The 23,432-nt window shown below is 42.3% G+C and overlaps 1 protein-coding gene across 4 annotated transcripts in view; it reads left to right on the plus strand.

Moving 5' to 3' along the window:
- The window catches only part of GPR176 (G protein-coupled receptor 176), a 124,645-nt gene extending 106,991 nt beyond the window's left edge, over positions 1-17,654 (plus strand). For all 4 annotated transcript variants that reach the window (XM_032174221.3, XM_058427934.1, XM_058427932.1 and 1 more), the window contains exons 2-3: positions 9,408-9,660; positions 14,416-17,654. In XM_032174221.3, the coding sequence (XP_032030112.1) occupies positions 9,408-9,660; positions 14,416-15,538 (1,376 nt within the window). In that variant the 3' untranslated portion in view covers positions 15,539-17,654. The remainder of the gene's footprint in view (positions 1-9,407; positions 9,661-14,415) is intronic.
- The last annotated feature ends 5,778 nt before the right edge of the window (positions 17,655-23,432 follow it).

A 23,432-nucleotide genomic window follows, 5' to 3' on the forward strand; every position in this document is an offset into this window, starting at 1 on the left:
ATAAGTATACATATGGAGTGGCTAAATCAAGCTAATTGACATGTGCATTATCTCGTATTTTTATTTGTGCTGAGAACACTTAAAATCTACATTTTAAAGCAATTTTAAGTATATAATATATTGCTTACTGTAGTCACCATGTTGTACAGTAGACCTCTTGAACTTATGTCTCCCAACAGAAAGTTTTGTCCTTTGACCAGTATCTCCCCAACGCTTCGTCCTACTGGCAGCCCATTCTGCACTCTACTTCTATGATTCTGGCTTAGATTCCACCTGTAAATGTGATCATGTGGTCTTTGTCTTTCTGCGCCTAGCTTATTTCATGTAATATAATCTCCTCCAGGTTCATCTGTGTTATTGAAAATGACAGAATTTCCTCCTTTTCTTAAGGCTGCAGTATTCTGTTGTGTATATATACCATTCATCCATTTATCCATTCATCCTTTGACAGACACTTAGGTTGATTCCACATCTTGGTGATCGGGAATAATGCTGCAGTGGACAGCAATGGACATAGGAGTGCAGATATCTCTTTTAGATACTGATTTCATTTCCTTTGGATATATACCCAGTAGTGAGCTTGCTGAATCATGGGATAGTTCTCTTGTTACTTTTTTGAGGAACGTCCCTGGTGTTTGTCATAATGGCTGTATTAATTTACATTTTCTGTGGGGTATATTGAATGTTTTATAGTAGACTTGATAGATTCTAGAAGCAGGACCTATCTGGAGAAGGGATATCCTTAATCTGAGATGTTTCATGTTTGCTTTGAGTCAAGGTTGAACATTCTTGGAAAAGCAGGCCTCACAGTGGTTCCTGCCCTCTCTGCTAGAGAGAAAGAAAGGCTTTTGTGAAGTCACTGTATCCAGATGACAGCAAAGAGGAGAGAGACAAGTTGTGATTCTACAGGCCTGAAGGAGAGCACTGAGTTTGCCACAGTTGCCCAAACTCCATGGTCCCGGGGCACCCATTCTGACCACATGAGACAATCTGATGTGATTCTGCCACAGGAGCACCACACAAGGGGCCTTCACAGGGCAAACCTGGGTGATTCTCCCTTGGGAGACCTCAGTGTTCCATTTGGAAACTGGGGCCAGTCAGTCCTACCATGTCACATTCCTGGCTGCTTCCCAAGGCCTTCTGTCTCCCTTCTGAGCTGTCCCCTTCTGTCTCCTCTACACACAGCTCCGTGTTTCTTTTCCTCTGGCCAAACCTCTCTCTTTTTCTCTCTTTCAGACCTTTTCTTGGTTCCCTCTGAAACCTTCATGTAAATAATAGTAACAGTAATGTATAACACATATACTATTCACAAGAAGCAGTTCTAAGCACTGTACATATATTACTGTATTGACTAATTTAGCCCTCACAATTCCTCTTGCACATAGACTTTGTTATTATGTTCACATTATAGATGACGACACTGAAGCACAGAGAAGGTAATTTACCCATAATCACATAGCTGGTAAGTGACAGAGCTGGGCATTGAGTCTGGGAGTTGGGTTTCAGGATCTATGTCCTTAGTTATTAAAATATTCTGCATCTCCCTAGGATAAAAATTTCGCTACAAACTTAACCTTTCTCAGAATGATCTGTCAACCATATTGTCTTTTATTGGCCCACAGAAGTGCAACAAAGTACTAATGTGTGCTTGGCCAGCCACTCGAAACACTTCCATAGCCAGGCAATATAACCTACCACAGAAAAACAACCCCCACAGACTATGAGCTCATAAATTGAATATTAGGAACCATCTGAGAAAAACTAGAAAGGAGAGCAAGCTGACCCAACAGGTGGCAAAATTAATTCTTCTAGAAGTAGATACAACAGAATAATCTGAAAGAAACTGTAAGCATTAAAAAAATGATTACAGATTAACGAAGGAATGGAAGCCATAGTAAACTAACTGAATACTAGGAATAAAGAATAGGCCATTTGAAGTAGACACAAATACAAATTTTAAATAAAAGAGGGGATGATATGATTACTTCCAGATGAATTGAGAATGGATTGAAAATCGAAGGTAAACCTGAGAAATATCACCCAGTTTTCAGAAGAGGATGAATTGGTGGAAAATAAGAATGAGTGGTTAAGAGATATAATCAATAGAATGAGGTCTGACATAAGTCTAATAAGAAATCCAGAAAAAGAGAATAAAGAGAAAGAGGCAGGATAAAATTCAAAGAGGCAATGGATGAAAATTTTCTAGAAATAGACATAAATCCTAGGGTAGAGGAAACATGCACAGGTGCAAACATTTTAGTGAGGGGCTGCAGAACTTTTAGCACTTGGGGAAACCAACTTTCTCACATGCCATGGTTGCAAACATTTTAGAGAGGCTACAGAACTTTTAGTGAGCATTTGGGGACACCAACTTTCTCACATGCCATTTGTGGAGAGTCCTTTGGTAATATATATTAAAAATGTGCAAGCTGTTTAACCCAGAAATTCTGCTTCTAGTAATTTATCCCCAGTAAATATTCAGTTCAATTTCCAAAGATTATATATATATAAGGATGTTGATGTCAGCATTGTATAATAATGAAATATTGGAAACAGTTTACAAAACCCATCAATATAAAATAGATAAAATGAATTAGGACATGACCATGAAGGCACTGTTGCCTTTATGTAGCTATGAAAGTGATGATAAAAGACATCAAACCATAGTCCTAACCAAGGTGTGCACGTACACACACACACCCCTAGACACATCATATTTAACTACCTAGACACATCATATCTAAACTGCTGTAAACCAAAGAGAGAAAATCTTGAAGGAAGGTAGAGAATAAAAAAGACACATTATACACAGAGAAGCAAAGGTAAGAGTCAGGAAACTTAACTGTCAGAAATTGTGTAATCCAGAAGACAATGGAGTGACATCTTTCAACTGCTGGGGGGAAGAAACCCTCTCAACTCAGAATATTATCCTCAGCAAAAATACTCTTTCAAAAATGAAGAAAAAAGAAAGACATTTTTCAGACAACCAAAAAGAGAGGGAATTCGTTACTAGCAGACCTGTACTGCAAGAAATGCTCAGGGACATTCCTTAGGTGGAAGGAATATGATACCAGACAGAAACTTGTGTCTACACAAAGAAATAAAGATCTCCAGAAATGACTGAAATGGAGGTTACTGTAAAAGACTTTTTCTTATTTTTAATTACTCTAAACGTTAAATGACTGCTGAAAGAAGAAATTGTAGCAATGTATATTGAATTACAGTTTATATAAAAGTAAAATGTGTGACAACAAAAATGTAAATATTCTAAATATACCAATTAAAAGACAGAAATTGTCAGATCAGTTTAAAAAGCTGAGAAGAGGCCCAGGCATGGTGGCTCATGCCTGTAATTCAAGCATTTTGGGAGGCTGAGGCAGGCAGATCACTTAAGCCCAGGAGTTCGAGACAAGCCTGGGCAACATAGTGAGACCCTGTCTCTACAAAAATTAGCCAGGCATGGTGGTATGCACCAGTGGTCCCAGCTACTTGGGAGGCTGAGGCAGGAGGATCACTTGAGCCTGTGGGGAGCAGAGGTTGCAGTCAGCTAGGATCATGCCACTGCACTCCAGACTGGGCAACAGAGCAAGACCCTGTCTCAACAAAAAAAAATAAAGCTTAGAAGAGAGGAATTAGGAATATACTTGTATTAGTCAGGGTTCTCTAGTGGGACAGAACTAATAGGAGAGATGTATATATGAAGGGGATTTAATTAGAAGAATTGACTCACACGATCACAAAGTGAAGTCCCACAATGGGCCGTCTGCAAGCTGGGGAGCCAGGAAGCCAGTTCAAGTCCCAAAACCTCAAAAGTAGGGAAGCCAATAGTGCAGCCTTCAGTGTGTAGCCAAAGGTCCAAGAGCCCCTGGCAGATCACTGGTGTAAGTCCAAGAGTCCAAAAGCTGAAGAACGTGGATTCTGATATTTGAGGGCAGGAAGCATCCAGCACAGGAGAAAGATGGAGGCCAGAAGACTTAGCCAGTCTAGTCTTTCCACGTTTTTCTGCTGCTTTTATTCTTGCCCTGCTGGCAGCTGATTGGATTGTGCCCACCCAGATTGAGGGTGGGTATGCCTTTCCCAGTCCACTGACTCAAATGTTAATCTCTGTTGGCAACACCCTCACAGACACACCCAAAACCAACACTTTGCATCCTTCAATCCAGTCAAGTTGACATTTAGTATTAACCATTACAATACTGTTATAAGATTCTTATATTACATGTGAAGCAGTATAATAGTATTTGAATGTAGACTATAATTCATGATGTGTGTTGTAAATATAGGCAACCACTAAAAAAATTTAAAAGAAGTATAAATAATAAGCCAACAGTGGAGATAAAATGGAATTATAGAAAATATTCAGTCACACTGTGAGCATCCTAAATCCGAAAATACAAAACTGAAATGCTCCAAAATCTGAATTTTTTTTTTTTTTTTTTTTTTAGACAGAGTCTCTCTCTGTCGCCCAGGCCGGAGTGCGGTGGCGCAATCTCAGTTCACTGCAAGCTCCGCCTCCCGGGTTCACGCCATTCTCCTGCCTCAGCCTCCCGAGTAGCTGGGACTACAGGTACCCGCTACTACACCCGGCTAATTTTTTGTATTTTTAGTAGAGACGGGGTTTCACCATGTTCGCCAGGATGGTCTTGATCTCCTGACCTTGTGATCTGCCCACCTTGGCCTCCCAAGGTGCTGGGATTACAGGTGTGAGCCACCATACCCAGCCCAGAATCTGAAACTTTTTGAACACCAACATGATGCTCAAATAAAATGCCCATTGAAGCATTTTGGATTTTGGATTTTTGGATTTGAGATGCTCAACTGGTAAATATGATGCAAATATTCCAAAATCTGAAAAAGTTTGAAATTTGAAACACTTCTGATTCCATGCATTTTGGATAAGGGATACTCAACCTATAATCCTAAATCAGAAAGAGAAAAAGGAAAAAAGAACAGATGGGATAAATAGGAAACAACTGGCAGGATGGCAGATTTTAATCCAACCGTATCAATAATTATATTAAATGTAAATGTTCTAGCTGGGTAGAGTGGCGTGCATCTGTAGTCTCGGCCACTTGGAAGACTGAGCTAGGAAGATTGCTTGCGCCCAGGAGCTTGAGACCAGCCTGGGCAATATAGTGAGATCCTGTCTCTAAAAGAAAAAAATTAAAATTAAAATTAAAAACACAAGTATTCTAAATATACCAATTAAAAGATGGAGATTGTCAGATCAGTCAAAAAAAGCAAGAGCCAACTATATGCTGTCTATGAGAAAGCTACTTTTTTTTTTTTTGAGACGGAGTCTCGCTCTGTCACCCAGGCTGGAGTGCAGTGGCGCAATCTCGGCTCACTGCAAGCTCCGCCTCCCGGGTTCACGCCATTCTCCTGCCTCAGCCTCTCCGAGTAGCTGGGCCTACAGGCGCCCGCCACCACGCCCGGCTAATTTTTTGTATTTTTAGTAGAGACGGGGTTTCACCGTGGTCTCAATCTCCTGACCTCGTGATCCGCCCGCCTCGGCCTCCCAAAGTGCTGGAATTACAAGCGTGAGCCACCGCGCCCGGCGAAAGCTACTTTATATATAAATGCATAATTAGGTTAAAAGTCATTCCTGTTGTTACCTGGCATATTAATTAAAAGCCTTTCCTAATATGCCCTTCACACAATTCTTTTAACCCAAGAGACTCTTCTTGGTTACATTTTGGACTGCAAACTGAAGCAAAGAAGGCATTTAAAAATCTAGTAACACAAAGTAGTCGTTGGCTGGTTGTTTCTTCTATTATGGGGTTACTGTTACTTGTTTAAACTTTCCTCTTGCATCACAAGGTGTATACCGAGTGTAAAAGTTCCTTTGTAGGCTTTCTGACCCTTGTCGATCCACTTTGGCCTCCCTCTTGGCACAGTCTGTCTTAGGCTTTTCCTTGTAATTTTATATCACCTCCACTTTGTATTAGCTTTTTTCAAGTTCTAGTTTTTAAAATGTTCTGCTTGGCATGTTATCTTTCTGTAAAAGCATGGCCGTGGATCTTTTACTGCTTTAAGTCTCTGGGGAAACTGGTAGTTTTCAAAGGGGTAATGTGTCTGTTTTCCCAGAAGGATTCTCAGATGCACACGATTTCCCAATGCTCTTTTGGAATATCTTTTTCATTTTAGTTACTAGTCTCTTTAACAGGCCAGAATTGTTGCTCTCAAAGATGCAAAGCCAATAAACCAGTTTAAAAGGACAACGAAAGTTAAAATTTTGCAGAGGCAAAATTTAGTTGGAAAAAGGTTCTTCATTATCAGTCAAGCACTGTCTGTCAGAGTTGTGGTTAATTCACATGTCTTTGTCTTCCACATCCACTATCTTTGACTATTGAGTATATTACAGAACGAGAAGTCTCAATTTGTACTTTTTAAAACTTTTATTTAAGTTCAGGGCTGCATGTGCAGGATGTGCAGGTCTGTTCCATAGGTAAACATGTGCCATGGGGGTTTGTTGTACAGATGATTTCATCACTCAGGTCTTTTTTTTTTTTTTTTTTGAGATGGAGTCTCGCTCTGTCACCCAGGCTGGAGTGCAGTGGCATGATCTCGGCTCACTGCAAGCTCCGCCTCGCAGGTTCATGCCATTCTCCCGCCTCAGCCTCCCAAGTAGCTGGTATTACAGGCGCCCGCCACGCTGGGCTAATTTTTTGTATATTTAGTAGAGATGGGGTTTCACCGTGTTAGCCAGGATGGTCTCGATCTCCTGACCTCGTGATCTGCCTGCCTCAGCCTCCCAAAGTGCTGGGATTACAGGCGTGAGCCACCGTGCCCGGCCATTACTCAGGTCTTAAGCCTAGTATCCGTTAGTTATTTTTCTTGAGGAATGACATAGTTACAGCAGTCCCAGGGAGGGCAGACTTGTACCAATGTCACCACTCTCTACCTCTTATTTCCTTTTTGGTTGTATGGGCTGTATATCCTAATTGTGTTGCTGTGTCCACAGCTATGGCATTGGGTATTGTCATGGAATTAAACATTAGAAAGTGTAATGGGAATACATAGGGAATTGGAATGGTTCCAGAGCTTAGATCATTTCTAGGGGAGAATAGGTAACTTAGAATGTGACCTCTAAAATAAAAAGTATATAGCGGTTGAAAATTTTGTTACTTAAATATATAACAAGTTATCCTTACTTGGTATGCCTTGTAAAATGAAGGAGAATCTGAAGTGCTAATGAGATTAAATAATCATATAGTTATCTTGCTTTGTTGCTGTGTGGGCACGCACATGCACATGCGCGCACACACACACACACACACACACACGTTTATTTTTAAATGTATAGCCAATTGGGTATTGGGTATGGGTGCTTGTATCCTGACATATTCATCCAATTCAGGTTCTTAGAACCAAATGAATCGGTTTTAAATGGGGAGAGAGAGCGAGAGCAGAGGTTTAGAGAATGGAAAGAACATAGGATTATTTAGCCTCAGGTTCTTAATAGCAGAAGAGATTAGGCTCTGCATGCTGTCTAGAGGCATATAAATAGATGGAAATAAAATGTGATTATAGCAATCTCGGGTTTTAAAGAAATAACAGCATGAAAACAACTTTCCTCATTCATGAGCATGTAAATGCTAATAAAACCCCTCAGCAGGCTGCCCTGCACACCTGAGGTCTGGTTCCCTGTGAGAGTCTGGGCATGGGGCTGTGGACTCTGTCTAAAAGTAGTTTAAAAGAAACTGTAGTCTGGGGGCCAACTGTACCAACATGCCTGTTACAGTTGCAGGTTCCCAGTTCCATACTTATGCACTGTGATTCAGTATATCTGGTACAGTCATTCCGACGTATGGTGAGATTTGGGAACTGCTTGCTGACTTAGAATATCTTTACATGACATACATACTACAAAAGGGGTTCTCTTACCACAGGGACTTCTGATTACTGTGTGTCTGCTAATTTTACAAATTCATTTCTTCAGCAAATATTTATTGAATGCCTACCCTGTGCCAGATACTGAGTTAGGCATGGAGTTGTAACAGTGAACAAGATTGATACAGTTTTTCTTCATGAAATGGAGAGATAACAAGTCAACAAATGAATAATTGTGATGAGAACTATGAAGGATGCAATGGAATATGATAATGGAGCATAATGGAGGCAGGAGCAGTTAGTGTTTAAAATAAAATGATGGTTAGAGAAGGCTTTTTTGACAAGGCAGCATTTAAACTAAGACTGGGATTTAAAGTAATCAGACATATGAACAACATCCCAAACAGTTTAAAAAATGTGTACAAAGGCACTGAGGCAGGATTAGCCCTGATGTGTTTCAGGAACGGCACAAAGGCTGGAGTGGCTGGAGCCCGGCAAGCCAGGGGAAGGAAGGTATAGATTAGGCAGTAGGCATCAGAGTAGGTAAACCCTTGAGGAACATAGTGGGGACTGAGAAGGGTATCAGAAGTTTATCTGGAAAAAGGATTCTGGAGTTGAGGGGAAAACCCTACTTTAGGACATGAATTTGGGAGTCATCAGCATTTTGATGGAAAATTACCAGAATGGGTAGTCTAATGTAGGGGGAGGCTATTGAGAGAGGATAGAGGGGGCGGAGCTGTACCATGCTCTTCTGCAAAACCTGGTAAGGGTAGACTCGCAGCAGCAGCCAAGGACTGGCGGAAGTGGGGGAGGGTGGAAGGAAAACCAGGAGATTGTAGGCCTGTGGAAGCCACAGAGGACAATGCTCAAAGAGAGATGATTGGTTGCATCACTGCTGCTGAAGTCCAGAACAATGCTGTCCAGTATGGTGGCCACTAGCTGCATGTGGCTATTGAAAGGTGACTAGTGCAAACTGAGATGTGCTGTAAGTGTAAAATAAAATGCGCATTGCATTTTGAAGACTTAGTACAAAAACAAGAATGAAAAATATTAATAATTTTAAAGTAATCATTGCATGTTGAAATATTTGGGATCTGTTGAGTTGAATAAAAAATATTATTAAAATCTCACCTGCTTCTCTTTACTTTTTTAAAACATGGCTACCATAAATTTAAGATGACGTGTGGTTTGCACTGTATTTCTATTGCAGAGTTTGGCAACATGGAGGTCACTAGAAAATTTGATAAGAGCAGACTGCCTGGGATTAAGTAATAACTAGCAAATTGTTTATACGCTGATGAGACTAAGCCATCGTTATAATACTGTTTTGCCCAAAATTAAATAGAGAAACCACTAAAATTTTTTCTAGACTTATTGATATGTGATTTAATGATTTCACATAAATTGACTAATGTATCATATATGTTAAATTTTAATATTAATAGGATTTACATTAAATCTTTTGAAATCAACTCTCAAATGTGTTTTTTACATTTTTTAACCTGTACTTTTTTCCTTTTTTTAGTTTTAAAATTTTTATTTAAATTATTTTATTTTCTTTCATATCTGACCAGGAAACTTCATGGTGTTATGGTCAACTTGCCGCACAACCGTGTTCAAATCTGTCACCAACAGGTTCATTAAAAACCTGGCCTGCTCGGGGATTTGTGCCAGCCTGGTCTGTGTGCCCTTCGACATCATCCTCAGCACCAGTCCTCACTGTTGCTGGTGGATCTACACCATGCTCTTCTGCAAGGTCGTCAAATTTTTGCACAAAGTATTCTGCTCTGTGACTATCCTCAGCTTCCCTGCTATTGCTTTGGACAGGTAAGATCAGGTAGCCAGGAGCTAACTTTTTTTTTAAGTTGTATTAAAAAATTAGCATCATGAAGCAAATGATGAGTAGTCAGTGTTCCGTATACTGCTTTTTAGTCAGCTTGTGATCAACAGAAAGGGAATAAATGTCCAAAACAGATGCCTCACAAAGGACGGGTTGATTTAGCAACAGCCATGGAAAATAGAACCATTGAGAGAAGACCTGGGGATGGGAATTCCATGGTGAAGATGCTGGGGCAGAGCTGCTAGATCATGGTGTCACTTCAGCTTGGTTGCAGTCGGTGGTATTTGTGTTGCAATTTGCAGTAGATTTTTCATCTGATTGATAACTCTGCAATTAGGGCTTTTTGATGCAGTATGGAACATCTCTGAAAGAACAAGGGAATGATTCAGTGGTTATTTAACAAACGATTAGATGGTCCACTTGGATCTGGCTAGGTAACACCAGAATTCCTCTGGAGGATTTATTTCCAAGGCTTCATATTGCAGTGGTGATTGCTTTCTCTTCCTATCCTCTTTAAAAAGATGTTCATTTGGAAGTGAACCTTACATCTTAGTTACTGCCATTCTACATAATTTGATCAATTTTATCAAAGTTGCATAAAGATCTCGTAATCAGCAAATTCCTGCCTTTCTCCTTTCTAGCTAATGCTTCATGAATACAGTTTAGATAATATATTCTAGAGAATTGAATTAAGTAAGCAAACAAGAATTGAAAAGTATTTTATGTCCAGGAGTACTTTTGATTTCAAGATTAACAGAGAGGAAACGTTGCTGAAGGGAAAGTGCAGGCTATTCTGATTTTATGCCCTATGTTAAAACTTAACTACATTTTAGATTAATTTGAAAATTTAGAACTCTTTGTCCATTCAAAACATAATACCTTAATGACCTGTGAGGGTATTGATTGTAGAACCCATCTATAGAGTCATTTCAGCCTCTTAGGCCAGGGACCCTGATTTCTTCAGCTGCCTGGTGCTGTCTGCATGGAGGGAGACAGAGTCACATGAAGCCCCCAGCATACTGGGAGAAGTCATTGCCATTGTGGTTAAGAGAATGGATGTTGGAATAGAAGCCTAGCTTTGAGTCCTGCCTACATAGCTTTCTAGCTGAGTGGCTTTGGGTAAAGCTGCTTAAACTTTCTGAGCCTCAGATTCCAGAGCAGTAGAAAGAATTAAGTGAATTATTTATGGCCTGTGTTAGGATGGGCTGCACCAATAGTTGCCTCTCTTTCTCAGGCTTCCCTTCTGATGGCACATTCTTCCTTAGATATATTTCTGCAATCATGTTACCATCAGATCTTGCTGGGAGCAGCTCCAGCTCTTTAGAAGGGACTGGAATCTCACCATCCATGGAGCCAAACAAGGCAGGTGACAAGTCAAGCAACAACCAGGTTGCAACTGTGGCACGTGGAGAGTGTGTCCACATTCTCGTTCATGGGGATCAGCTGCTCAGCAGTTGCAGCTACTACTTGCTTTGTAGGAATCTAGACTCGGTGGGCAGGACTTTTTTATTCTTTCGGAAGAGGAATAAAAAAAATCTAGAATTCTATAATTTAAAAATGTTGGCAATTTTTTTTTTCAAAAAGTATTATTTGGGTCATGTGAATCCTGTCAGCAAGATGAATGTGTGCCCTGAGATGCCAATTTGCCACGCCTGCTTTATGGTGACATTGCATGTCTCTTCCATTGCTTTTTGAATATCTGGAAAGTGCCATTGCACAGGACTGGAATATAAGAGTGAAGTCAGAGTCCTTTCTCAAGAGTACTTCTGGTGGGTACACTAATGCATTTTATGTTGAACCATTTTGTGTTCAGTGTCCTTCTGAATGCCCCTGGTAGTACCTGCTCTGGTAAAGTCTTAAGTCTTCAGTTTGATATTCTGGACTGAGATATAATTTACATATAATAAAATTCACCTATTGAAAGTATACAAGTCAATGAATTTTAATATATTTATAGAGTTGTACAGCCATCATCACAATATAATTTTAAAATATTTCTATTACCTCACAAAGAAACTTGTGCCCATTTACTTATAGTCACTCCTTGTGCCCATCCCCAGACCATAAACAACCATGAATCTACTTTCTTTTTCTATATGTTTGCTTTATTGGACATTGCATGTAGGTGGAATCATACAATGTGTGTTCTTTTGTCTGGCTTCTTTCACTCAGCATGTTTTCAAAGTTCATGTTATAGAATGTATCAGTACTTCATTCATTTTTCATGGCCAAATAATATATTCATTTAATTTTAGGAGTATACCAAGTTTGTTTCTCCGTTTACTAGTTGGTGGATATTTAGGTTGTTTCTACTTTTTGGATATTGTGAGTAATGCTGCTATGAATCCTGAAAGTTTTTTTTTTTTTTTAAATAAGACTCAACAAGAAGGAGAATACATTATTCCGAACTGTTTGCTGTTATACCTGGAAGCAATGCAATAATCCCTGTGGGTTACTTCTGGGGCCTTGGTCTTAAACAAAGAAATACGGAAACAGTAAGAAATTCTCATTTTCTTTCCAGCAGAAAAGCTACTGTAATTTTATCATAATTTTAAAAAGTAAAAGTAAAACAAGTCCTTTTAGTAGGAAAACAGGGCTGGTGAATTCCTATTTTGTTATTCACAGATGCAAATTACTTGCAAGCATCCACATGTAGTACATCTGAAGAAGAGAAGACAGTCTTTTCTCTCACTTCCTTCATAGCTATTCGTTTCATGGCACTAAGTCAGCAAGTTCATCGGGAGGTCATCTACACTTCTTGCATCACCATTTAGAGGTGTACACACTAAGAACATTATTTATAGTGAGCCTGTGTGCCTATGTTGCAATCTGTTTCCCAACACGTAACGGGATTGGAAATTAATGGAAGCCTGGGTTTGTTACATGTCAGTGAGCAAATGGCAGTCAGAGCCAGTGAACTCCTAAGCATCGATTCATGTGTACGGGTAGGACCATCACATATTTACTGAGTTGTCGTTAGAAAACTATCTATATTCAGAGAAAAAAATGTGAAAGCATGCATCACTTATGCACTTCTTTCTCTTTTTCCCTCCTCCCAGAAAGAAATCTAGAACACATCTTACCATGCTGCCTCCTTCCCTGATTGTCCATGGTCGCTATTGTGTTTGCATCCCATCTCTTTCAGCCTGAAATGTTCCCCTTCAGCTGGTCCCCCTGCCAGACTCCACTGCAGTGTCTCCCTCTCTTGCTATTTTCCCAGGTGGCTTTAGGCGCTACCTGTACCTCCTTTGTGCCTGTCTCTAGTAGAGCTGTCATCTCCTTGTTCGTAATTGTTAGTGTGTGTATCTTTGTCCCCGTTGGGTTTAGAGACATTCCTGTGTCTTTTCATTCTTATAACCCAGTGCCAGGCACAGGACCTGGTGCATAGGTGGTGCTCAGAAGTACCTGTTACAGGAGGCTGGGCATGGTGACTCACGTCTGTAATCCAACCACTTTGGGAGGCCGAGGCGGGTGGATCAGCTGAGGTTAGGAGTTCGAGACCAGCCTGGACCAACATGGCGAAACTCCGTCTCTACTAAAAATACAAAAATTAGCCAGGCGTGGTAGTGCATGCCTGTAATCCCAGCTGCTTGAGAGACTGAGGCAGGAGAATGGCTTGAACCCAGAAGGCGAAGGTTGCAGTGAGCCTAGATTGCGCCACTACACTCCAGCCTGGGCGACAGAGTGAGACTCTATCTCAAAAAAAAAAAAAAAAAAAAAAAGTACTTGTTATCTGAAAGCTTGTGTTCTTACTTGCCCTATGAGTGAATGGGTGTCACTAAGGTTGTAAGGTCAACCCCAGCATTAACTGACTGCACACATAAGGCCAAGCAAATGTGAAGAAACTGACCATATCTCTGAGGGCTAGTGGCAGCCCTTTTACTACAGATGTGGTTCTAGGGTGCAAAGAGTTACTCAGTTCCCTGTCATCACTGGTGATATTGAAATGGCGTGCTTTTGGAATTCTGTTTAGGTGTTTACAGAATGATCAAGTTAAATATTGGAAGGAAAAACAATGTCTCATCTGATTTTAACAAAAATCTAATTCTGCAGGCATTTTAGACCTATTAATTGCCCTTAGGGTTACTGAGTGATTATCATGGGAGCAATGACTGTTGAGCAGGCATAACTTTTGTCAGCTGAATTGATTTTTGTGGAAGGATCTTGTCAGAGTCCATTCTTCATACTGGGTTATTCTGCCCTGAACAGCTTTAATTGCTAATGATATCTGGACTGTGGCATAAGTCTGCTTTAGATATGTGTGTAGACAAACTTATTTCTGTTGGTAGCTTTGAAAATTGCCCTAAAGCTTCTTTAGCCCATATAAATTTTTTTACCAATTACCCTTTACCCTCAAATTGAAAAGTAGATATCTTTATAGCAGATGGAGAAATCTTTTATATGGAGGGCACTCTTTGAGATTTCATCCTGGTAGCAATAATTATAAAGCTAGCTATGAATTGAAATTATTTACTTGTTTTCCTGTAAAGCCTCGTGAGGACAGGGCTTTCCTCTGCTCCTTTGGAAAGGTTTTTATTTTTTGGTCTAGTGACGCTTCTCATTGTACTTGCAAAGTCTTCAAAACTTAAGGTCTGGCTTCCTGGATTCCCCCAGTGCTTCTCTGTCTTAGGCTGAATAAACGAACTTGACCTTTCTTCCTTCTCGTCTACTTTTGGTGATATAGATTCCCCTAATTTAAAAAGTATCTTCTGTGGAATTAATTTTGTTTGTGTATCTTGCAGGTACTACTCAGTCCTCTATCCACTGGAGAGGAAAATATCTGATGCCAAGTCCCGTGAACTGGTGATGTACATCTGGGCCCATGCAGTGGTGGCCAGCGTCCCTGTGTTTGCAGTAACCAATGTGGCTGACATCTATGCCACGTCCACCTGCACGGAAGTCTGGAGCAACTCCTTGGGCCACCTGGTGTACGTTCTGGTGTATAACATCACCACGGTCATTGTGCCTGTGGCGGTGGTGTTCCTCTTCTTGATACTGATCCGACGGGCCCTGAGTGCCAGCCAGAAGAAGAAGGTCATTATAGCAGCGCTCCGGACCCCACAGAACACGATCTCTATTCCCTATGCCTCCCAGCGGGAGGCCGAGCTGCACGCCACCCTGCTCTCCATGGTGATGGTCTTCATCTTGTGTAGCGTGCCCTATGCCACCCTGGTCGTCTACCAGACCGTGCTCAATGTCCCCGACACTTCCGTCTTCTTGCTGCTCACTGCCGTTTGGCTGCCCAAAGTCTCCCTGCTGGCAAACCCTGTTCTCTTTCTTACTGTGAACAAATCTGTCCGCAAGTGCTTGATAGGGACCCTGGTGCAACTACACCACCGGTACAGTCGCCGTAATGTGGTCAGTACAGGGAGCGGCATGGCTGAGGCCAGCCTGGAACCCAGCATACGCTCGGGTAGCCAGCTCCTGGAGATGTTCCACATTGGGCAGCAGCAGATCTTTAAGCCCACAGAGGATGAGGAAGAGAGTGAGGCCAAGTACATTGGCTCAGCTGACTTCCAGGCCAAGGAGATATTTAGCACCTGCCTGGAGGGAGAGCAGGGGCCACAGTTTGCACCCTCTGCTCCACCCCTGAGCACAGTGGACTCTATATCCCAGGTGGCACCGGCAGCCCCTGTGGAACCTGAAACATTCCCTGATAAGTATTCCCTGCAGTTTGGCTTTGGGCCTTTTGAGTTGCCTCCTCAGTGGCTCTCAGAGACCCGAAACAGCAAGAAACGGCTGCTTCCCCCCTTGGGCAACACCCCAGAAGAGCTGATCCAGACAAAGGTGCCCAAGGTAGGCAGGGTGGAGCGGAAGATAAGCAGAAACAATAAAGTGAGCATTTTTCCAAAGGTGGATTCCTAGCAAGGATTGTAAATTCTTGGAAGCAACGGGGAGCTTCCATATTCCCACCAGAGTGTGGGAATGCTATGGCCATGTGATTGTATGATCTCCTTGCAACTCAGTGTGAGTTGATTCCTCCACTATGGGCCAGATGCTTTTGAATGATAGGGAAATATACATAAAATCCAGTGTCCTCTTTATTGAGGGAGTATATATATCCATCTCAGTGATCCATGTCCTTAGTGAAGTCCACATTATTCTCTGTGGGGACAAGAGCTGGGCAGTTTTGAATGGGTCTTGAGGTGGATACTCCATGTGCACTTTCTGGGCATGCCTCACTTCCCTGGGCTCCACAGAGAACACACAGAGAGAAGACTTTCAGAGCTCACAGCAGCAGGGAGCAGGGGCACTCTAAGGGAATTCCAAGATCATGATAGAGCATGGTGGCCCCAGAGAAAATGCCTGTTTGATGAACTTAAACATGTCAAACATTTTCTATTGAGAAGATAGGGATTTGGCATCTTACACTGTTTCTCTGGAAGCCCCAGTCATATGACTCACTGTTTCTCCTGATACCCTTCATCCCTTTCATTGGGGATGTAGGTAAGGGATGACGATTCCTCACCTATGGTACACATGGCAATAGATGTGCCCAGGAGTAAGGGAGATATTTTGTCCTTGATAATTCTGATTTTCCCTTGGCATCACCAACGCCTCAGAGAGATACACCTGCACCCTCCAGTCAGGGTCAGTGTTGGTTGGAAAACACTGAAAAGTCTTTGCTCTGTCTTTCACCTTAAATTGTGTTTTCTCAACACATGAGAGAGAAGCTTACAGGGGGAGATGCCTGAGAGATGCCTATGGCGCTGTAGTTTTTTTCTCTTCCCTATGATCTCACATGAAAGGTGCTATGTAACAACCAGTATGAGTCAAGTATATTGAAAAAATCATCTTATGCAAACTTTTGGAATTAAAAGGTATTTTTTAAATGGAGTGTTAGTGTCAGCTGGGTCCTTTGGAAACATCAAACTGAAAAGGCCTGATTTGGAAAGGTGACTCTACCCAAAAGGTTGGCAAGAATCTGACAAAGATGTTTTCCTTCCGAGGAAGACTCCAGAACTCAGGTGTGGCCAGTCTCCTTTTCAGTCTGTTTGTACAGCTGTGGTTCTCTCTTAATTTTGGACACAGAGGAGGAACAGAACAGGGAGAAATAATCATTGTAGAGTGCCAAGGCAACATCTGGCCCAGATGAGCTCTTGACTTGCTCCTTCCCTGTCTTTGTAGGAGCCAGAGTGGGTAGAAGAGGGAGGGCAGTGTCCTCGACTCATCAGTCTCACAAGCAATTTGGGACCCCTCTGGGGTGGATTTCACCAGGTTGAATTAGAACCGCAGATAACACTTCCCTGTTAGTGAGGACAAACCAAGTGCCAGCTCTGCCCTTTTCTCTAGAGTGTTGTGTTCTTGCTCTTGGTACTTAGGGGAGCTAGTCTGGTGCCTTGAGCAAGCTTGAAGGGAAGTGGGTGTCCTCATCAGCAAACTTCCACATCTCAACTCGTCCCCTCTTTTGACCACACTGGCCCCGTCTCTCGGAGGGACCCCAGACCCCGTACGGAGTTCTGTTTTCCTTTCTTCTCTTGGGTGTGGTGTCTTGTGTTTCCTGAATGTGAACCCAAAGACCCTACCCCTGGAGAGGAAGCACCTTCCTCTTTGTGTTGGTCTCCTCATAGCATTGTTTGATCTCAGCAGAAACAGGGGGCTGCTACAGCCTCCTGCGGCTCCGCTGCCTCCTGGGCCCTGCGTGCATGGCATCTATAGCTCCTTTCCCTGATAGTCAATGCTGTGGCCCTTCAAGCTTATCTTTCAAAACTTTCACAATCATTACAACTTTTATCAAGGGGAATAATAATCTCTAGGAAAATTGTGTCCACTTTAGGAGAATCTGTCAAGTGTAGCCACTTTGGTGTTGTTCTGATAATATACTGTATATGTACAACTTAATAAATTTTGATGAGGCAGAATCTGGTTGGGTATGTTTCTTACGTATGTTTGAAGCAGATGGCTGACTTCTAACAGGTCATTGCCAGGTGTATTTCTATACTCTTTGAAGAATAACATTTTAATAAAAAATTGAAAAGCAGTTTCTCTTGAGCTATGTTTTCTCCTCCTTTTCTCTCCCTCAAGTGACATACTGTTGGAATCTGTCTCTTCCTACATGGTCTCTGATGAAAGATATTCATTTTTTTTTCTCATGAATGCAGATGTGGCATTTCGGTAGCATTTTCTTGTGTTGTTGCAACTAAAAGAAAATAAATTCCCTAAGGAGGAATTGCAGCATTTGAAAAAATATCACCAAGATGGGTTCCAGATTGAATTGGCGATGGACACCCAAATCTCTAGACGGCGCTACACAAGGGAAGCCTGGAGTGCAGCCGTCATCATCCCTCCTGCGGGAGGTCAGAGCACAGCAGTTAAGGCCATGAGATTTGAGGTCAGATTTCCTATGTTTAAATCCTGGCCCCACACTGACTAGCCTTGTGACCTTGGGAGGATGAAGTAACCTCCATGTACCTCAGTTCCCTCTCTGTAAAATGGGAGGATAATAATTGTGTCAGAAGCTTCTGTTGCCCCTTCTCACATATTTCACCTATGACTTTAGCTGTGTCCGCAGTGGGCTGTTGCTGGCGGCATCTACTCACTTCCCTGCAAGCAGAGCTCCCTGTGTCTGGGAATAATCCTTGGCCTGTGGGGCATGGGAACCACTGGATAAATACCCCTGCTACCTGTCCTGCTGGACAATTGTGGGAGGCCTCTGTGCAGTTCTCAAGAGGTCACTGACACGGAGTTAAGTCCCTGTGGCCCATCATGGCACTTCAATAATGCAGTCTTATATTGTCTCTACTTTCTCCTTCTCCGACTCACTTTCTGCAGGCCTCATTCATGCCTCAAGGATCACCTCCCAAACATACTACCTGCACGAGGCCCTCGTCTCAAGCTCTGTTTTCAGGGAGTCCAAGTGAGGCATAGAGCACCTGTTAGGATTAAATGAGATAATCTGTTTAACACAATGCCTGGCACAGAGTACAGCTATATCAGTGTTAGCACTTACACATTACATAAAAAAATAAAGTGGATAGGCAGCTTATGTGGAATATTCTTAGAAAACTATAGGTCTTTTCCCCAGTTATTCTAACAGTAATTAATTTTCATAATGATGATACTTTGGGGTAATACATAATGCCAAGGGACTATTAGATTCCCCGAAGAAAAAATAACTGTGTAAGCCACAGTATTTCTTAACTAGACAATTCTCAGTTGAAAAAAATAGGATGTTAAAAGAAGGTTCACCTTGGCCACTAACGTGTAGGCCATATCTGAATATGAATGCACTCAATGACCGTATCAAAGTAAGAGCAGAGCCGAGTACATAGAGTATCTAAGGACAGATACGCAAATCCAAAGTGGCCCCATCTGTAGGAAAGAAACTGCAAGTTAGTTGGTGGGCGAAATGAACATCTGGAGCTCAAGCACTGGTCTGATTCATCTGAGGAGGAAAGCCACTGCTGCAACCCAGCTGGGTACTGCGGAGCTCTTGGCAGACCTGCCCCAGAGGTGAGGTGGCTCTGCGCACATGCAACTGCTGCTACAGTTCGGATCAGAGATGCACAAGGAAAAAAGCTTATTACGGGTGGAATTGTGGTGGAGGGAAAGGGTTAATGCTTTCATAGTGTAGTCTACCAATGCCTCACCATACAATGTCAATAATACCATAACATAGTGATGCACTTTCCCCAAATAGTTGTAGATATTTAGCAGATTTGTATCCCAACTAATGTGCCACATTAGAGCTCTGTAACCAAAAGAGAAATGAGTCATGGTAAATAACCTGGGAATCTTTGAATAAAATAGGAATTGAAATAAGTATCAATGCCCAGGGCAGCATCAAAAGCCTTTTTGTGCAAGGCGTATAAAATAAATGGAAATGAGCTTAGATTCTCCATACATGAGGTTTCGGAAGATAAAACAGCTCCCTTTTTCTTAGCCTCAGTTTCAGCCCATGTTTTCCCCCATTTATGCCAAAGGTATCAGTTGATCAGTAGAATAAAGGTTGGAAACCTGTATAGAAATGAAAGTGTGATCTCTGGCATTGTTTATGCGAACCTCTACAGCACTTCATGTCCTGGGGATTCACGGGCTTCTTATTGCCAGATTGAAATGAGTGAATGGTGAATGAATACGTAAGAGATACAGCACCTGGAGCAGGGGCGCGGTCTCTGTCGTGTATGAGTGATGAAAGATTTGCTTTCAGTGGAGTTATTGCTGGCTCTTATTGATTTCCTTGGAATGACTCCTGCAGAGTTAAAAGGCATCAAATGCAAGGCCTTTGATCCATCTCCTTCTTCAAACACCCAAGCCTCCTTTTAATGCACTAGGAGTGTAAGTTCCAAAGTTGGAGGGGAAGTTCAATATTGAGAAACACAGTTCCAGGCATGTGTGTTGGGCTTTGAAGAATAATTCTTCTATCAGCTATATCGATCAGAACTTAGTGATGAAATCTTTCTGCCTCCCTCAAATTTCTTTTTATATGTGTATTCATTACAGTCCATATACAAAATGCAATATACACACAAAGGAGTTACTAGAATAAACACGTGATATATATTCTAAGGAAACAGGTGAGAAAATAGAACACATGGCATGATGCTCTTCCTATATTAACCATATTCCCTGTGCATCTAACTTCTCTTCTCTTTTTGCCTGGCCCCTCTTATTCACATGCATTGCCTCAGGGGAGGGGACGAGGCTTTCATTGCCTCAAGGGAAAGCAGATATCCTTTGAATCTCTTCCTAGTTTTTGTGTCTCAAAACCTAGGTTTCAGGAGAACAGAGGGGACTCTTAGGGTTAGGCCAGTGAAGTTTTGGTCATAATTGTCAAGGAGTGGGGCATGCTCCAGTCATCTATTGGGTAAAGGCCAGGAATGCTGTTAAATACCCTTTAATGCACAGGACAGCCCTCACAACAAAGAATTATCTGGGGGCCGGGCGCGGTGGCTCACGCCTGTAATCCCAGCACTTTGGGAGGCCGAGGCGGGAGGATCACGAGGTCAGGAGATCGAGACCATCCTGGCTAACACGGTGAAACCCCGTCTCTACTAAAAATACAAAAAATTAGCCGGGCGAGGTGGCGGGCGCCTGTAGTCCCAGCTACTCAGGAGGCTGAGGCAGGAGAATGGCGTGAACCCCGGGGGCGGAGCCTGCAGTGAGCTGAGATCACGCCACTGCACTCCAGCCTGGGCAACAGCGAGACTCCGTCACAAAAAAAAAAAAAAAAAAAAAAGAATTATCTGGTCCATATCAGTAGTGCTAAGGTTGAGACACTCTGGGTTAGCCAAAAGTTTGAGGTGGTTTGAGGAGGGTGGGACCATCTCCCCAACCCTTACCTCTGTCCTCCATGCAAACCCAGGTTATTTATGAAGAAAACAGAAGAAATTTAAAGAGAGTTGTCTAGGTCATGAGACATCTGCTCGGTGGAAAAATGCAAGCCTGGCTGCTTTTCCTCAGCTGGACATCTGCTTCAGGGATGGACTTGCTGATCTGCCCTCTGAATTTGGAGGTATGAGAAAGGAATTGGAGAGAGATGACAGAGTAAACAGAGAGGGCATCCTGCACACCCACCATGAGGCATGGTGAGAATGGGTGATTTTCTTAAGGTCAAGGAGACACCACAGAAACTCGACTTGAAAGCTGGCCCCTGGCCAGATTTGGAGGAGGCTGCGGGTGGATGCTGAGAGGGGTTGAAAGTGGTCAGGCCAGCGCTGTGTCTGGCACCAGAGACGTGTACAATGAGGGCCATATGCCACACCTCTGGAGATTCCCTGCCAAGTACCAATGAGAGAACAGTGGCTGCACCAGTCAAGGAGAAGGTGTTTCCTCCTTTTGCCCGTCCTTCCTCCTAACTCCATGGAGGCAGAAGGGAGACCTGCAAGAGGAAACATCAAGCTGTAGGAGGAGAGGTTTCTCATCCACTCATGGTGAGTTCCTTGGGCTACAGATCCAGCCTGAGTTGGGGGAGAGGAAGAGCATTATATTAGGGCATCATTGTGAACTTTAAAACTGGACCAGACTCTTTAATATCTCAAAGTGACTGTAGAGTGCTAGGATCTCCCTGGGCTACAGTTAAGGAACAAGAAAGGAAGCTTCCATGGATTAGTTACCACTTCTAAGTTCAGACTCTACAGTAAATCATGACGACAGTTAGGTGAGCCAGCCTTGGAATGAAGGTGACAAAGAGGACAGCACAGTACAGATAGGGCAACATGTACTTGATGATGTCACTGAGCTGCTAAGTCACATGTCTCCACCTTTGAACTTCCAGTTAATGTGAGACAATAAATTTCATGTTGTACACACAAGTTTGAGTCAAAGTTTTGCAATTTTCTGCAGAAAGCACCCTCATCATACTTGATATGTGAGCTAATTTATTATTTGCAAAGAATGCATCAGAAATTGCTCCTGTTTGGGGTACAATATCAATAAAATAAAATAATCTTCTCAGATAAATTCATTGTTTTCCTGCCTGGGATCTACCTTTTTATGCTGTATCTGAAATTTTATATTAACTTAATGAAGAAAACCCCACGAAGGAACCATGTGTGGTTCCTGATAAGAAATGACTGATTGATTATACATGTCTAATTCTATTTCTTCCTGAAATGCCACTAAAACCCCATTTAAGGGGTTGAACAGAAACGTCATAAATCCAGAAGGATGCAAGGAATAGGAGAGAAGACAAAGCGCTCTCTGGTTCCAGGTGAGTCTACAACAGCAACAAATTTTAGAAGCTGGAAAGCAGATGGAAGGTAGTAACTGATTGGGCAGCAGATTTAAGAACTTCCCAAGAGCTTTTTTTTCTCTCTTTTTTTTCTTTTCTTCTTCTGTGTCCTTTGGATCTTCATTTTTTTTTTTTTTTTTTTGAGACGGAGTCTTGCTCTGTCGCCCAGGCTGGAGTGCAGTGGCGCAATCTCGGCTCACTGCAAGCTCCGCCTCCCGGGTTCACGCCATTCTCCTGCCTCAGCCTCTCTGAGTAGCTGGGACTACAGGCGCCCGCCACCACGCCCGGCTAATTTTTTGTATTTTTAGTAGAGACGGGTTTCACTGTGGTCTCGATCTCCTGACCTCGTGATCCGCCCGCCTCGGCCTCCCAAAGTGCTGGGATTACAAGCATGAGCCACCGCGTCCGGCCCTGGATCTTCATTTTTAAGGGCAGGAAACATTTTCTACTATCTCACTGAGGATATTAAGGATAATTCTTCTCTATGGGTTTGTCTTAGTTTCTAGTTTTTTTGCTAGAGGTTTATTGTATTTTTTTGCCTGACAATAATAATTCTTAGCTAAGGTATTGGCTTCTCTAGGTAACTTTGAATTGAAAGCTCAGGTTGGAGAGGTTGACAGCTGTTTGAGAAGTAATTAAAGCCCCAGCTAGATCTGGTGTTGGGGCCACACTGCTGAGCCAGCTGCCTCTCCTTAGTCCAGCTTCACCACTACCCTGTATTTCCAGATCTTCTCCCCACACTCCATTCCCAACGCCCTTCTAGTCAGGACTTTACCTTCCTAAGGATTGGAAGTATTGCACAAGAGAGCGATATCCTTATCTACTATGACAGGAGGCAAAATCAAATTATGCTCAAAATGTGTGATGCGAAACAGAGTAGAATGTGAGTTATTTAGAAATATGGGGATGTGTGATGACTGCCAGAAGAGGCGGCTATAATTATTGCAAGTCCTTGTCTCTGGGACTGTTATTATTTGTTTGTGTTGTTTTAAGCCTTTTAGTTATATTTTAAAACAGTCTACGTGTATTATTTTGATAAGAATACAAATTAAAGTTAAAAGGCTTCTGAATTTTGCAAGGCACCAT

The sequence above is a fragment of the Hylobates moloch genome, unplaced genomic scaffold, assembly GCF_009828535.3.
Source record: "Hylobates moloch isolate HMO894 unplaced genomic scaffold, HMol_V3 SCAFFOLD_14, whole genome shotgun sequence".
Lineage (NCBI taxonomy): Eukaryota > Metazoa > Chordata > Mammalia > Primates > Hylobatidae > Hylobates > Hylobates moloch.